This window comes from Hippocampus comes, unplaced genomic scaffold (genome assembly GCF_001891065.2).
Source record: "Hippocampus comes isolate QL1 unplaced genomic scaffold, H_comes_QL1_v1.1 scaffold92, whole genome shotgun sequence".
Taxonomy (NCBI): domain Eukaryota; kingdom Metazoa; phylum Chordata; class Actinopteri; order Syngnathiformes; family Syngnathidae; genus Hippocampus; species Hippocampus comes.
Genome location: NW_017805379.1, coordinates 2,299,691 through 2,317,075, shown reverse-complemented (window position 1 = coordinate 2,317,075; position 17,385 = coordinate 2,299,691). Strand labels below are relative to the sequence as shown.

The 17,385-nt window shown below is 42.9% G+C and overlaps 1 protein-coding gene and 1 long non-coding RNA gene across 5 annotated transcripts in view; one reads left to right on the top strand and one right to left on the bottom strand.

Moving 5' to 3' along the window:
• Nucleotides 1–865: 865 nt before the first annotated feature.
• LOC109517260 (uncharacterized) lies at nucleotides 866–3,822 on the bottom strand. Its single transcript, XR_002168509.1, has 3 exons — nucleotides 3,670–3,822; nucleotides 2,064–2,113; nucleotides 866–1,085 (listed from the first exon to the last, which is right to left on the bottom strand). It is a non-coding gene; the product is annotated as an uncharacterized LOC109517260 (long non-coding RNA).
• A 1,240-nt stretch (nucleotides 3,823–5,062) lies between these two features.
• The window catches only part of actn1 (actinin, alpha 1), a 31,876-nt gene continuing 19,553 nt past the window's right edge, over nucleotides 5,063–17,385 (top strand). The window contains exon 1 of one of the 4 annotated variants that reach the window (XM_019872297.1): nucleotides 5,063–5,494. In XM_019872297.1, coding sequence (XP_019727856.1) covers nucleotides 5,396–5,494 — 99 coding nt within the window. In that variant the 5' untranslated portion in view covers nucleotides 5,063–5,395. The remainder of the gene's footprint in view (nucleotides 5,495–17,385) is intronic. The other 3 variants (XM_019872294.1, XM_019872296.1, XM_019872295.1) reach the window with 3 other exon arrangements.

The following is a 17,385-nucleotide window of genomic DNA, read 5'->3' as shown; positions in this document are numbered from 1 at the left end:
ACTATGGCCATCGAGGACTACGAAGCATCCCGTGGCTGGCTTAAAAGTTCATTGCATGCCAGGAAGTATTTGTTATTGTTAGATTCAGACGAGGATGGACGTTGCATTGCTAAAATGGCTACAAAACGGACATTTGGATGTCAAGCAGCTAAGACAAGAAGAGCTCTGATGCTGGAAGAGAGGGTAAAAGTGATCAAAATGAAAGACGGAGCAAGCAAAATAAAAGACATTTTCCAAGAAATTGATGTAAGTGAAAGTGAATGCTGATCGTAAATTTCGCAATTTCTTTCCCTTTTTTTCTTTCTACACTGACAATATGAAGTGTCAAATAAGTGTGTGCTCATACTTATGTACTATTGGAATAAAAATAGAGTACACAAACGTTTGTGTGTGCGTGTACACATACGTTTGTGTGTGTGGGTGTGTGTGTGCTTACATCTGAGATCAAATTTGCTACAGTGAAAAACCCCCTGTTGTGAAAAATTTCTTGCTGCAAACATGATTTCGTTGTAGAGGAGTTTCACTGTACTCTAATTTCAAATTGCAATTTGCGTTATTGCCTTATTTAGCAGAAAACAGCAGCTGTCCTGTGTCTTCACAAACCATAGAAAAAAGACCCCACCCCCACCGACTTTCCATCAATTTTTGGTAATTTCCTAGTATACTATTTCTATTTTTTACATTGTTTATTTTTTTCTAGTTTTTTCGGTTTAGCATTTTCTGTTGTAATAATTTTCACACATTTTTTTCCAAACATTTTTTCCGAATGTTTTTTTTTTTCATTTATTTGTACATTTTTATCCAGTTTTTTTGAACTTTTCATTTCATTTAACCTTTTCACAGCTTTCTTGAAGTACGCACTTGACTTTGTGAGCTCATTTCGACACACACGGACTGTCTGACCGGCTTCGTTTGGTCACAAACGCAACACGGTACGAGTCAATGGGATCATCATGCCGTAAATGGCGAAGCGTTCCCCTTCCCAACATGACTGGAATACCTTGGGAAGCTGCCAGGGAGCTCAGCACCAGCGACGGTGGCGGTTCTTCACATGACCTGACTCCAATATCCATCCGCTCGGAATTCTGCATACGACAAAGGAGATGATGTCACAATAGTGTCCGGACCGGGTTTGTGACACCTGGTTGCTATTAAGTTGAGCATTATTTGCTTTGCTCGCTTTTAGTGTCATGGAAAGTGGTTCCTCCTGGGACAGAATATTAGGGACAACTGCTAAGGGGATCTAATACAAGAATACAAAATATGAGAACTGTATCAAGTGTGTTTATATAGACATCAATGCAATCGTAAGCTTGTTTACCGTACAGACTGCAACCACAATAATAAATGTTTCAATTTAATACAGTGGGATACTATTCAAATATTTTCTGCTCCGTTTGGTGTACCCGCCTTGGCCATCTGTGGGCATTATAAGACGGATACACGACTCTTCTCAACTCATCAGTGCATCACTAATATTGGTCGTTCTCCGCAGAGGATAAAGAATAATGTAAATGTGATTTTTTTTTCCCCCCACTGAATATTGCGATTACAATTTAATATAAGTGCTTTTTATTCCGATTTTTTTCCCCCATATCTTTTTAAGATTTGTTTTGTGACACCAATTGTGTGGTATTCATCTGCATGTATTTTTTTTGTCTCATATTTCGTGTTATTTTCTTGTATTTGTTTTCGCGTCATATAATATTTTTCTGATATTTTTGTTGCATTCGCTTGTCACATATTTTGAGTTATTTTCTATTTGTGTTTGTGGTGTTTTGTATGTATTTTCTCTACTGCATACACACACCCAGAGTGTATGTAACAAATTGTGGGCCTGCCTTGCAACGAGCTGTGGAGCCGATCCGTGACATCACTTTCCCAAACATTCATCTCATCCCCTTTAGAAGTGTGTCCATATATGGAAGAGCGCTCCAACTCTGACTGGGGCTCTCCCCGCCTCACCTCAGTAAGTAAAAGGAGGAGGAGGAGGAAGAAGAGGAGGACGAGTTACCTTACAAGGCAGAGCGACCTGCACATTGTCTGACTTGAGACTGACTCACCTTTGCTTCTCAAGGCTTGTGTGTGCGCACGTACGCGCTATCACGATCTCCTGTCGATGCACATGGAAAAAGACCGAGCGAAACGACATTAAGTTCAGGGGGGCTGGAAACGAAGCTTCAAGCGCTAATTTGAAACCCAAAGTGTGGTTTGGAACTTTTATTTGGTATCCGGACGATGGCTTGAAATCCCTAATTGGAAACCAAAATCAAGGTTTGATTCCCTTGACCATGGATTGCTGACTAGAAAGGGTAAACTTGAGTTAGGCTTAAAAATGTAATTTGAAACCCTAATTTGAGAATCTAACCCTGACTTGGAAATTCCACCAGTGTGGCTTCATGGCCCAATTTAAAAGCCCAATTTGAAACCCTAACCCTGGATTGCATTCCAAATCTTGATTTGAAACTGTAAACCTGATGTGAAATACTAATTTGAAACCCTAACCTTGGTTTTAAACCCTAATTTAAAAATCTAAGCCTTGTTTAAAACATAAATTGGAAAGTCTAACCTAGGCTTAAAACCCTGATTTGAAAGCCTAAATATGGATTGAGACACTAATTTCAAACCTAAACCGTAATCCTGGCTTCAAGCCCCAATTTAAAACCCTAACTTCAAACCCTAAACCTGCATTGAAATGAGTATTTGAAACCCTAAACTTAGTTTCAAACCCTAAATTGAAACACTTACAGTACTCTGTCTTGAAACCCTACCCCTACTTTGCAACTCTGACACAAAAATTTTGCTGGAAAACACTCATTTGAAACCCTAACCTTGGCTTCAATTTCCCATTTCAAACCCTACCCCGTAGGGCAGACATAAAATGACTCCGTAAGGTATTTCCGGCGTACATATAGCAATCCTGGAACATTCTTCACAATGTACTCACTGACTGGATGCGTTGATGATGTCATTCGAGTGCGCTACATCTTAACACGTCGGCTCCAAATCTCACACAAGCATATAAAGTCCGCGAACCCTAAACATAGCATATACCCGAGATCATCTTATGAATGTACTGTCATAAATATTATACCAGGAAGTGAGCCTGTTTTCATCTAGAAACGCGTTATTCTAAAATAGTATAATTTAATTTGACAAACGTGAGTAGTAAATGTGTTTAGTTGTCATTGATAAATTGACTGTTGCTAATTGTTGATGTGGCGCAGTGTGAGCCGCACCCAAATGCTTTTGTAGTGCCATGCAATATTTCACGCATGGCTGATAGGATTTGCCAATGATGTATTTACATTCTTTTGATTGACAGGTGTTCATCTCGTTTGCTTTTTTGGCGTGTTCTGGTCACCTTATTGTTAGCTCCACCAGAGCAACAGGCAAATGTAAGCGTATTGTAACACGTTCGTATGTGGTTAAAGTAGTGCTGGGGCGATTAAAGGGCAGAAAAATTACAATGATGATTGTTTATATGTATTTAAAATAATAGCAATAATTTTGGGGTGGGAAAAAAATGGCTGTTGCTGCTGCTCCATCCATGCATGGATTCTAGACACTTGCATTAAGAGATGAATAAATGTATGCTTATATATTACTTAGAGGTTGATTTCAACATCGAGCTACTCAACAAATGGTTTTGGAGACACACACGCTTACCTTGAGTGTTCACTCTGCACACACCGCGCTCCAGGATGCCTTTCTGCAAGGAGCCAATCATCTTGCCCGTGGCGTGCTCAGAACTCAGTGGGGACTCATTAGAACACGCAGGCTGGACAGTGCTTGGTGGCCTGCGATTTCTTTGAAGACACAAAACAACTGTTCCAGCAGTTTTTAAAAGCTTGACTTTTTAAAAATGTGGAAAAGCTGTCAAAGCGGCAACTGACCCATGCTTACATGAAAACCGGATTTCACATGATAACTTTGGTTTGAACCCCTCATTTGAGACCCGAACCTTGGCTTAAACTCTTTTGACATCCCAGAAAAAAAAAATTGTCTCGAAACTATAAACTAGCCTTGAAGCTGTAATTTGAAACCATAGATTGAAGCCCACCTTCTGATAGGGATGTAACAATATTCAAACGTTACAATACAGTAGGTAATATCAACTCATGAACCTTACGATACGATCATTACTAATATTAAAAAGATCATTAGATTAGAAGTTATTTCACGATATTGTTAAAAAAACTCACCATATTGAAAAAAAAGCACAATATTTAGGTTTGTGACACCTGACTTATTTCCGCCATTTTCTGTGTGCCTGTTTTCGTGTGATCACGTCTGTTTTGCACTCCTCTCAGAAAAATGAGCTGTTGCTTGTTAAAAATGCTATTTACGGATCTATTTTCAGATATGATGAATAGTGGAATCTGTCGACTTGTTTTCGATTTTAATGAGTTTATTTGGAGTATTTCCACGATTTTAATTTTGTTTTCACATCCCTATATCATTGCTATATTAATATCGGGATATCACTGTTATCGTGACTTCCCGACATTTTCAATCTCCATTTCTGGCTTGAAACTCCAGGCTTGTGTTGAAACCCTAATTTAAGATAAGAAAACCTTTATTTGTCTCACAATTGAGAAATTTGGTTCTGTGACTCGAAACCCTAAACTGTGTTCGAAGATTTAGTTTGAAACCACAATCATAGCTTGAAACTCACATTTTAAAAAAACGCTATCATTGAAACGTGTACCTAATTAAGCGGCCTCTGTGTGCATTTTAAATTCCGGTCTCTAGTATCACAACATCTTTTATTGTTTTTCAGCTGACCAGGCAGCTAAATTGCCGTGGGTGTCCTGTTACAAATCCGTCTCACCTTCTTCTACATTTAAATCACATTTGTTTTAGGCTAATTAGCCTCAAATCGCCCGTCAATCACACTTGCAAGTCAGGCTTGGGCGGGAAATCTGCCGAAAAGCCTGATGGATGACAGCCGAGTCGGCCAATCAGGGTCAAGCAAGGGCGGGCTTGCATCCCCGAGGCGTCCACTCAGCTTCCTCCTACTTCGGCCATCGATCTCATTCGTCTGTTGCAAAGTTTTTTCGGTCTCTCTCTCTATTTTTTTCCCCCCTCTGCCTCGGAAAGAAGCCTCCCTCCGGGGAATGACAGAGCCGAGAAGGAACAAGAGTTGAGCAGGAAGAGAGCGAGGGAGCAAGGGGGAGAAAGCCAGAGGCGGACGGTCGAATCTCTATCCCTGACACACACACTCACCGTCTTGAGGAGGAGGAGAAGGAGGAGGAGGAGGAGGAGAAGAAGAAGCAGAAGAAGAAGAAGAAGCAGCGGGCTGAGGAGAGGCAGCCGGCGGACACACACGCACAGACACCAGGGAAGAGAAGCCGAGACAGAAACAGACGCTGTTTGGCGCTCACCTCACGTTATGGATCCTTACGACGAAGAGCAGCGCTACATGCAGCAGGAGGACGACTGGGACCGGGACCTGCTCCTGGACCCCGCCTGGGAGAAGCAGCAGCGAAAGGTGAGGAGCTCCCAGTTTGCTCATTTCCGGGTTTACAGGCGCCTGCCCGCCGAACTCATCTCTAATTATTTTCCTCATCTACTTTTGCTTCTGCTTCCTACTTCTTCATTTTATTCATATCCTGCTTCTCCTTAACCCCATCTCGAAACGCCAATTTGGCCTGCTATCCCTGACTTGCAACTCCAATTTGAACCTCTAAACCCGTCTTGAAACCGTAACTCTGCTTTGAGAACCTAACCCTTATTTTGAAGCCTTAATGCAGGCTTGAAACCCTATCCCTGATTTGAAACCCAAAACGTGGCTTCAAACCCCAACTTGAAACCCTAATTGTAGATTGAAACCCTAATTCATACTCTGAATCTTGGCTCCGAACCCTAATTTGAAAACTGTCGTCAAACTCAAACATTCGCTTGAAGCCGCCGTTTTAAATCCTAATTTTACATTGAAAGCATAACTTTGGCTTCAACCACTTACCGAGGCCATACTTTAATCTGTAACTTTAGATTCAAACCTTAATTTGAAACCCTAACGCTTTAATTGAATTCCTAACCTGTGACTCGGACTCATAATTTTAAAGAATAACTTTGCCTTGAAACCCAATCCCAGGCTCCAAACTGTTATTTAAATCCTTAACCCTAATTTGACTCTAACCCTTGTTTGAAACCCTAATTTAAAACCGTAGTTATGGGTTGAAACACTATCTTGAAACCCCAGTGTTAAACCGTAACCCCTGTATTAAACCTTAAATTGGGATTCAAATCCTGATTCGAATCCCAAAACGTAAACATGAAACCTTAATTTCAAACGCTAACCTGAAACCCCAACCCCATTTTTAAAACCCCAACTTGAACCATTCTCATATGTTGTTGTAATTTTGAAGCCTTCACATTTGAAAAAGTGACTTCACATTCCAATTGTGATTCTTCATAAGTAGCTATATGAGAAGATTTCCTGAAAATGCCAGTCTTGCCAAAATGTAAAACCTGCTTAGAATGGCGACTTCAAACTGAATACAACACATCAGAATTTTGAAAATCCGATGAGAAATAAATTCATTTTTTGGGTGTGATGTTGCCCTTTGAATGAGGTTAAAAAAATACTTTCAAATTAGAGTAAAGCAGGAAACCTTGATTATTTCTCAAGATAAGTTTTCAACCCTTTCATTTCATCTCCCTGATCTGAGCTGTCAAGATCAAGTTAATAATCTCCACCATTCGGATCGTACGTGCCGAAATTCTGAGCGACTCTCCAAGTCAACGTGTCAAAATTACCGTCTCTTGCTCTCAAACTTATCTTAACTCGCGCAGATGGAACATAACTTGTCAGACGGGCAATAGACAGTCATTTAGATTCGTAGGGATGGGCGAGTCTATCGGGTACTCGTTCGTGAAGGCTGCTCATACCAGCCACCAATACTTATGGGGGCGGAGAAAAAAAATCTGACATCAAATAAGTCCTCCTCACCAGTAGTTGGCGCTATACTGCAGCGCATCAGCAAATCATCATCTGGGTCAGAAAGAAAGGTCTTTGCTTGCAATTTTTTTGTCATTGTGTTAAATGAAATTTTCCATTTTTTTTTTAATTTCACTGATATGTGCAGTATATTCAAATGTTATTTAAGTACATAAAAAAAATCCCACTGTTAATATTCAAATGGTGCATCGTGTTCCATTGGATTACAAAATGTGTGTGTTGGCCCCATTCATTGGCAATGAGTGCTGGACTCAAAAGGGGGCGAGGGGTGGGGGGGGGGTTTAACTACTATACTATACACTTGTGCACCTTTTCCATGCAACAGATGTCAGCCATGCGCTTGGCTGCTTGAAGTGAATGATTGCGCCCCCCCCTCAACACACACACACACACACACACACACACTACCTTTTACCCTCTCCTCCCACTTTATGGAAAAAAAAAATGGTGAAGAAAAAAAAAACGTGTGGAATCTGAGCGAGCGCTGCGGTTTGGGCCGGGCTTGCGTTGGGAGCGAGCGTGCCCAAAAATGGTAATAATCTCGCCCCTCTTGCCGCTTGCTTGCTCCTGCTGCTGCTGTTGGAAAAAGTTTTTCAGACACCCCATCGCAACCCCCCCCCACCCCCTCCAATCCAGTTTCTTCTTGCTTCTGGTTTCCTGTCTGATGTCATCCACCGCCGCTACCGGGGAGAAGCACGGCAGTGGCACAGACACATCCTCCAAACCCTAATCCTGGAGGGAAACCCTCATTTGAAACCCCCCTCGGCCCCTGGTGTGCCCCTGCTTCTGCTGTTGGAAAAATTTTTTCAGCCCCCCCCTCTCAACCCCCCCCCCACCCCCTCCAATCCAGTTTCTTCTTGCTTCTGGTTTCCTGTCTGATGTCATCCACCGCCGCTACCGGGGAGAAGCACGGCAGTGGCACAGACACATCCTCCAAACCCTAATCCTGGAGGGAAACCCTCATTTGAAACCCTAACCATTATTTCAAACCCCACTCGTGGTTTTCAAACCCTTTTTTTTTTTTTTTCAACCCAAGCCCACACTTGGGACCCTAATTCTATTTTACAACCTTAATATGAAACCCTAGTCCAGCTGCAACTAATTCATATTTTATTAATCGATTAATCTTTTGATTGTTTAGACGATTACTCGATTAATCTGATTTGAAAAAAAAAACTTCTTTTAAGGTGCATGCCTTTGTTCAAAAAACCAACTATACTTTCAATTGACTATCCAGAAAATGCACAAATATATAAATTATTTCTGACTCACTTACAGCTTTGGTCCGGAACATGTCAGAAAATCGTCAAAAAATAAAAAAATCTGATACTTTCAAATGTCTTATTTTGAAAACCACTCCGATAATCAGTCGGATTGCAGAGAATATTTACTGTTGAGAGGCTGAATTTCCGAGGATTTCAAATTAAACCAGATCTCAAAATGTTAAATTGTCAAAATGATTGTTGATAAACTTGACAATGCGTGAGCTGTCGATGAATCGATTAATTGTTGAAAACCCTCATTTCAAACTGTAAACTGGTTGAAGTGCGAAATCTCGCTTGAAACCCTAATTTGCAACCCCAAATCTTGTTTGAGACAGCAACCATGGCTTGAAAACGTCATTTGAAACCCGAACCTTAACTTGAAACACGTACCCACCTTGAAACCCGAACTAGAAAAACCCTAACCTTCTATCCTTTTCCATCGATTTTTTTTTTTTTTTTTTCTCCCTTGCTTCTGGTTGCCTGCATGTTGTCATCCACGAGTGCTACCGGGGAAAAGTGTGGCGATATAGCTCAGGGCTGTCGTCAGGTGTGAATTGGAGTCTGGACATGATCCTGAAAGCACGAGAGAGGGGTGGGGGGGTGGGGGAAGCAGCTGGCCCACATACTTGGAACCTCATAAACGTTAAATTCATGTTCCTGAGCTCGCAGGCTGTTACTTCCAGCCTTCTGGCAGTTGTGGACGCCTTCTTCGAGGCACCACTCTTTTTTTTTTGGGGGGGGGGGGGGCGTGGGGGGTTGTTGAATTAGCACTCAGTTCAACTCCCAAGAAAGTGAAAGGTTCAAGTGATGGTGCCATTAAGAAACCTTGAAAAATGGACGCAACATCTGGAGAGAGGGAGAGAGAGAACAACAAGGCACTCTCTAGGTCATGCCATTGATAGACAAAACACAGAAATGTAATGTTCAGTGTGTGTGTGTGTGTGTGTGTGTGTGTGTGTGTGTGTGTGTGTGTGTGTGTGTGTGGCCTTATTTTGTATCTGCAGATAATTTGTCTTCAATAAAATAATATTTTGCGATTGCCGGCACTGGGATTATAGTTCAAACTAAGATATCCGTAGGAAAACATCGCCATGAGATGTGAGAGGGAAGCAAAACATGCACAGTTGTAAACTAGAGGAGGGAAAAAAAAAATGCTGGAACACAAACTGTTACTACAAGCGGCCTGTTATACCTCGATCACGACTACGTTCCTGCGTAAACTCACGGGGAGTTGTCCAAAACCCGCACCGAGAGGATATTTACCAAGTTGACCAACTCGCCTTCCTTGTGAAAAGTACACTTTCAAATCAGGACTTCTTATCATCAGAAGCGACAACACTTCAAAAACAGGGCTTTGTAAAAACAAGAAAGCAAGTCAAGAAATGTGGACTGTTCTGGATTATTTAGTCAAAGCAAAAAAAAAGGAAAATTTGAGTTGGCAAGATTCCCTAAAACAGGTTAAGAAAATAAAAAAAAAAGTCCTGTTTTTATACTCATGTATTTCTACTACTTGCATTTATCGAATTATGATTTTTCATTTTCAGATCAACCTAATCATAACCAGGAATGAAATATCAATAACAAATGATCATACAAAATAAAGACTTTTAATTCAATGAAACATTTTGTCAACAAATGTATTGACAAACAAGTTTTTGTTTTTTTTTTTCTCCTTGAGTTGATTTGAGGTATTTGATTTCGGTTCGAGTTTAGCGACGCTCCCGTCCTCTGCATTGTTGGCCGTCACGCTTCTTTGTCGAGCAGCGTGGCTGCGCGAGGTGCATCATGGGAATGCAGGAATGTGATGACGGCAAGGGTTTCATGGACCAGCGTTTTTTTTGTTGTCTTTTTGATTTTTTTTTTGGGGGGGGGGGGACCAGCAGCGAAACAACACTTGCATGCTTAGTGAAGCTAAAACAGTTCTGTGTTTGAATGTCACTCCGTCCACAAGCTCTTGGTTTGAGAAACCTGCTGCAAAAACGTTTTCGTTCAAAATTGCCATCATTTTTAATCTGCATCCGTTTTCAAGACTTGGTGGGCATTATTAATCCGGAAACAAAGACGATTGGAATCCTTCAAGCAGAGTTACGAAAACTTGACCTCATTAAATGTGCCGTCAGTGTGAAAACGATGACCTCTTAATTGCAGTGCATGCTGAATTTTTATTTATTTATTTTTTGTGTGTGTGTTATACATTCCGAGCTTTACGCAACCCCTCAACCGTCGCGCAACAGGACAAGTCACTGCACGGCCTGCTCGTCCCCGAGGCGGCCGAATGGAGAAATATGGCGACACTTAAATGGGAGTGTCATGATGCAACAAACGCAAGAGTGAGCAAATCGGCCCATGGATCTTTTCTCACTGCTGCCTTGCATGGCGAGCATGAGAATGTAGGTGTGGCGTGAAAGAGTTTGGGAGAGGAAAAAACAAAAAACACAATGGCGTGGGCGAATGGCGGCCTAATAAGGACAAACCTGGACCAGAACTGGAAAACCTGAAAAGCGCCTCGGGAGGTTTTACGCGAGCAACAAAGTTGTTAGCCGGCTAAGGTGTGTGCGATTGTTTGCGGAACACAATTAGATGGAAATATGCAAGCGCTGCAACCAGACCGACTGCCTGATGTGTCCCTGAAACACCTGGGTGTGCAAAGACATTAAGATTCCAAAGATAAGAATCCTTATACTCGCGGCTCGCGTCGAGACATGCATGGGAATGCAAACGTGCACCCGCAAAAAAACAAAAAAAAACAACAGCCTTCAAAGTATTTGTTCCGACCTGCGTCACGAGAATGTTTCAAGCTAATAGCACCTCTGAATTTCAAGCTAATAGCCGCTTAATTTCTTGACTGGGACTTTGAATATCCAGAGAAACGAGTGGATAATAAACCCCCCCGTGTCTTGCGGGGGATACACTCCAGACGTGCCCGCGATAAGTGAAAAATTGGACTTCTCCCACATTCTTTGAATACATCGAAAGCAGTGGTTCTTAACCTGGGTTCGATGGAACCCCAGGGGTTCGGTGAGTCCGTCTCAGGGGTTCGACGGAGCCTCTGCCATGGAGGGTAAGACACCCGCGACTCAACATGTTGATTCGTTACGACACGCACGCTTGTCCATCACTGGCTGCAGATCACATGACATTGCTTGTCCAATCAGTGCTGTGGGAAATTTAGTTCGCTTCGTAGCCAACGTGTGACTGTCGTGAAAGTACATCAAAAGAAAAAAAAAAAAAGTATACTTGAAATGTTTTTTTTTTCTGTTTTTAATAAAGGCGTTTTTTTAAAAGTGCTGAGGGAAATTTAGTTCGCTTAGTAGTCAACATGTGACTCTCGTGATTGTACATCGTACAATTAAAAAAAAAAAGTACAATTGTCTCCTGAAATTTTATTTACTTTTTTCTGTTTTTGATAAATGTGTTTTTTTTTTTATATCTTGAATTATATAGATTTATTTTTTTCTATATTGAATTATATATTTTTTTTTTTTTCACTCATGAAGGGTTCAATGAATGTGCATATTAACTGGTTAGGTTCGGTACATCTAAAAAGGTTAAGAACCACTGATCTAAAGGTATTAAAACCCTTTTTTTTTTTAAGTGTTTGAACCAAAAATCTGACTAAAAGCGTAGAAAATACTTTGCGCATTGTCTCTTAGGCTTGTTAAACAATCAGCCAGTTCACAGTTTTCATCAGACCGTGTGTGGTCGTGAGCCGATCATCTCAACGGAGCGCACGTTAAAAAACGCGTTCCGCCACCGATCTAGAATCCAGTCCTCCATTTCCGTCCCTGAACTAGTGTCAGAGTTTGGAAGGATTCAGGAATTTTGTGTGGAAAAAGTCAAATACTCCTCCCCAGAAGAGCCTGCATGCAAATTCTCTCTGCGGCTCCAAATTTAGATGCAACCTCCCGGCACGGCGCGTACGTCATTAAAAGGTCATTAAAACAAGTTGGGCGCTTTTTGAATCTTAATAGCTTGGTGTGACTCCCCATCTGGTGTGAGTTTGCATTGAAGTGAAGACAATACAGTGAAGCTTTGAAACCCTCAAGCGGGGTACACACAGAGATTGGAGGGGGGGCGGGGGTGCTCACTTGAGAAACCCCCCCCACGCCTCCGACTAATCGCCCAGAATCTTCTTTTATAGACATCCAGTTAAGCGGAAGAGAAAATGAGCAAATTAGGCCCGGTTGTCAGTATGTGCTCACTTTGCTTCATTTGCCAGTAAACGTTGAACACGTTTCACATTTACGATTATCGTTTTCTTAACAGCCTGGGCGGCAAAAACAAATCCCACAGGATATTTGCGCAAGATCATCTTTTTCGGAGACATCAGATAACCGAGCCTTATGTTGACTTTGATCTCAAGGGGCGGAAAATCCGCAAATTTGGCCCAAATTTATGTACGCTGCTATCGACGGGCAATTTTGGATTTTGAATCATTTGTTGAGCAGCAAGTATGAGGAAGCGGCGAGTACTTCTTGTCACGTGTTCCGCAGCGTCTGACTGAAAGGGGTTGGTCATACTCAGCATGCTTCTGAGGAATAGCACCCTCGACGCATTGAAAGGCTTGGCGAATGCGGTAGGTAGCAGCTGGGCTGCATGTAAACAGATACGCAGGTGAAAAAAAACAAAAAAAAAGAGGCAGCCAAGTCGAACCCGACACACCTTTTGCATTCAGTGGCAGGAGGGTGTGAGGAGTGTGTGGTATGGGCGGAGCTGAGAGAGAGAGAGAGCAGTTCTTCCTTTGTCTACCTGTCGGCGCGCCTTCAATTATTGATCTTGGATCCCATCCCTTGACTCTCCCGACAGTCTCTTATTTAGCTGACTTAATTGGTCGCTTGATGTGTTGCCGCAAACCGCCGTCGGCAAATTTGTGCCGACGCTACGGCATCGGCGTCGGGAAAGTAGCGACGGCGACGCACTGCGGTAGCCATTTCAATTTTCGGTTAACCTTCGAATAGACACAGCTGATTGACTGTTATTCTCGCTTTTGCTTCACAAAAGGACTGCATTCACTTTTACATCTTGCACTCACTTATCTCCCCCCATGGCTGTTAAAGATGACTTTATTCCTGGTTCTAATATCGGCAGTGTCATTTTCCCCAAAGGCTCAAATGCACGGCCCCGGCATCAGGACACATGATCTCAGAAAACGACGACAAGGACAGGACAAGCATTGTTGGAACCCAATCAACTTTTCTCTCCATCAGCTTCCTCCATCATTTCCTTCCACTCTCTATCTCCTTTCCACTCATGAAAAAAAAAAAAGTGCAAGTGAGCGAACGAGTGAGCGACAGAGTGAGTGGGCGTCGGCCAGTGTGCGAGGGGAAAGTTATTTGCTGACATTTCGCCCGAGCGTGTCGAAATCGCCCCTGCAGCCTTATCGGGAATAGCGACGCGTCAGCTTTGTTTGCTCCCTGAGTAAACACACCGCTGCTACGTCGCATTAGTGCTACTGACTGTACAGGTGATTTTTTTTTTTTCCCCACTCACATTTTCATACTGTTAACTATCAAACACGAGGGTGTCAATAAATAAATACAACCACCAGACGTTACCATAAAACTGTCCATTGCGGTTAATCTGTAGCCTATCCCAACAGATTTTGAGAGAAAGCGTCCACCCTGGAATGGTCGCGCCGCATTTACAGTCGACAATTATTCACGGTCGTATTCACGTGTATGGACGATTTAGAGTCTTCAGTCAGCCGAGAGCGTGCAAGGTTAAAAGCGTAGGGAGAGCATGTCAGCGCCACAAAGGAAAGGAACTGAGTTTAAGATTCAAACCCAGAAATCTCAGAACCATGAGACATGCTTGGTCACCACGAGCGCGCCCGGTTACGTCGCCCCTGTCGGACCAGAACTCCTTTGTAAACCAAGGACCGTTTGTAAAGAGTCCAAAAAAACAGCGCTAAAACAAATCGAGTGTTCATCAAGGACAATAAATGGAAGCTTGTAGACTTGCCAAGTCAATCCCCAGACTCAGATCTCACAGAGAATGCAGTTTTCCTCATGAAGCTAAAAAGAAATAAAATAAATTAAAGCTGCTTAGTGCTCATCCTTGAAAGACCCCCGCCAGTCTGTGAGCAAGCTTCTCACCGGTTGTTTTCATGCTAGCCCTTAGCTATGATGCTATTTACCGTACATCAGCATCTTAAAACTCACCCATGAAAAAGCAAAACCTCGTAAGAGTGACGTAGCGGGAGTTCGTGTTCATGTCCCAACTCTGTCAGACTTGGTCTTCGGGCGAGCCTGTCCAGTCGTTTCCATGCTAGCTGTTAGCCGTTTTGCTTTCGGCTGTATGCTATCGCAAGCCCCCCCAGTCCTGCGTCTCTGCCGTTTTTACAGAGCAACGACCTGGAAGGAAAGCCGGAAAAGATAACATTTTCTATCTCTGTCCTGTGTATTACGACGCTTCCATGGCCTGAGGCCATTCGTTCTTGTTTTCCAAGCCAGTATTGAATGTGTGAATTTCATTCCGCGGCATCTGTTATTGATCAGACTGCATGGTGGAGTTGATCCCCCCGGCGGGCTTTTTTTTTTTTTTTTTTTTTTTTTTTTCGTGCCAACTGTGCCGACTGTCTGTCTACGCTCCTTTCTTTGCTTCCGCTCGTGTTTGTTTATTTCCGACTTCACTCATTTCGCGACAGTAAAAATGGTGCCAGTCAGGGTTTGTTGCGTGTATCCGTTAACATTTGGTACAGCAATGTAGAATTACTCCATATTGAACACCCAATGAGGTTTGCTCGCTTGCAACCGTTTTAGTCGACAACAAACGGTGCCAAAATTTGACGTCAAAACAAAACGTCGGGTTATGCGTAAAATACACAAGCGTTCATTCAACACAGTGATGGGAATTTCTCAGTAGCACGGCTTCAGTAGTCATGAGTCAGCTGGCGCTCGCCGCTTTGTTCCTGAGCAAGCATTTTTTTTTTTCTCCGCTGCTGACCGTCACCTGACTCAGCCACAAGCCGCTCCTCCACAAAGGAGGCTTTCAACGCGCTTACTGTACTTTGTGCACTACATTCGAGACCGCCGGGCTGTTCTGTGATGTACGCATCATCCTCGCGTCACCTCAACTCCAACGCTATCAAAATGATTGGATCGACGCCGCAGGAGGTCCGCAGTTTTATTGCCTCTTGTGGCACAGCCTACATGTTGTTTGAAGTTGTTCGCCGACGAGAGAGGAACGCGGCTAAGTCTCCAACGACCAATGCTGAAATTGTAATGCCCGCGATGACATCACGTATGATGTCACTCCCATTGGCTGACGGAGTTTTCATTTGAATGTAAACAAACTGCAGCGTTTCATCCACTGGCGTGTAACATACATCAGAAGGAATAGTTCAAACCTCCTAAACCACAGATGTCAAACTCAAGGCCCGGGGGCCAGATGTGGCCCACCACATCACTTTAAGTGGCCTGCGAAAGCAAATCAAAGATGACAACTTCCATGATGTTTGCTAAAATCTGTACCAACATTTCAAATTTTCATACGTAATAAATCAGCGACAAATTGTCAGCATTTTCTTGTAACCAAACCCCTCATTAAAGTTACTGAAACAATAATTGAATAAAACGTTATTCTTGACTTCTTTATGTAGTTTCAGTCATAACGGCCCTCCAAGGGAAACGGTAATTATAATGTGGCCCGCGACAAAAATGAATTTGACACCCCTGTCCTACACAATGAAAAATATATATATTTTTTTCAAAGGGTTGAAAAGTACAAATAAAGGACAAAGTTAGTGGAGCTGGCGTAACATCAATGCCTATTTAATAGAAAAGGATCTGTTGCTCAACTTAGGAGGTCATGTCTCTAGACTTTTGTCCAAATAGTGTACAGTCCATCTATCTCTCGTCCCCCCCTGACATGAAGGGAGGGCCAGGAGAAATTCTGGGCAACTGCCAAACGGGCTACCAAAGGGTCATCATTCACCCACCATCTCTTGTCTCCTTGCTTTCAAGCTCAACAGAGGACACACAAACACGCATGCATTTTTGGTGTGTGCGTGGGTGTCCTAGGCAACCGGGAGGAAGTGTATTTCCCTGCGGCTCGTAAGCGTGATGGAGTGCGTCAGTCTCTCAGGTGCAGCATCCATTGACGCAGACACTTTTCGTGCAAATGTGCCAAATCAGCACAATCTTGCCATTAGGCTTATACATCTCCTTGGCTGCGGCTCCCGCGCCGCGCATTTGTGCGCCGGGGTGGTAATTGTGCCCCATGAGCCAACAGACTGACAATGAAGGGCCCGCTTTTGCGAGCGGGACGCACCGATATGTACCGTCGCCTCGCTCGAATGCATCTTCATACGTGTGGAACATGACCGATCAACACGCTCAAATGGCGAGCCGCCCCCCTCGTCGATTGGGGAAAACAAAACAAAAAAAGGCAGAGGCGTGCGTGGTATGGCGAGGCGGTTGCCACGGCAACCGCAAAAGCCTCTCTGGTCTCAAGGGTACGTGGCATCTGAAAATATGCGTCTGAGCATCCGACCGGCGCCGCCGAGCTTCTCATGGAGTCACCAACACGTCGATTGTATTCGGTGCACACCACAATTTTGCACATCTAAAGTGGACGATTGGGCCAAATTGTAGAATTTTTTTTTTTTCCTCCCTTTTGATCGTGGGTAACAAACTTTTTTTTTATTTTTATTTTTTTTATCATGGGCTACATCGCCGTTATGGTTTTCTTGGAACGCCATATTGACGATGAATCCTTCTCGATCTATGATCACCTTATCACATATAAACAAGATAACGTATAAAACGGTTTGGAAATCACAAGCCAGTAAAAAAATGGTTTGTTCTCTCGCATTTCAATTCATTTTAAAAGTGGGATTGGTAACAACAATGCTTGCAGCGTCTCATTGTTATTAAAAGTCAAAGAGATAATTTGTCATTTTGGGTATTGAAGAGATGCTGGGATCGGGGGGGGGGGGACGTCCACATTTTGCAAATCTGAAAAGTTGCTCAATAAACATATGCAAAATATTCCAACCAAGAGTTTTCATTTTCCCTTTTTACTGAAAATGAATATCCGCCCACAAATATCAGTTATCAGCCTCTTTCTCTACTAACAATTAGTGTCGATATTGACCCTGGAAATAAAAAAAAAAAAAAAAACTATCGGGCCGTCCCCCCCACCCCCCGGCGC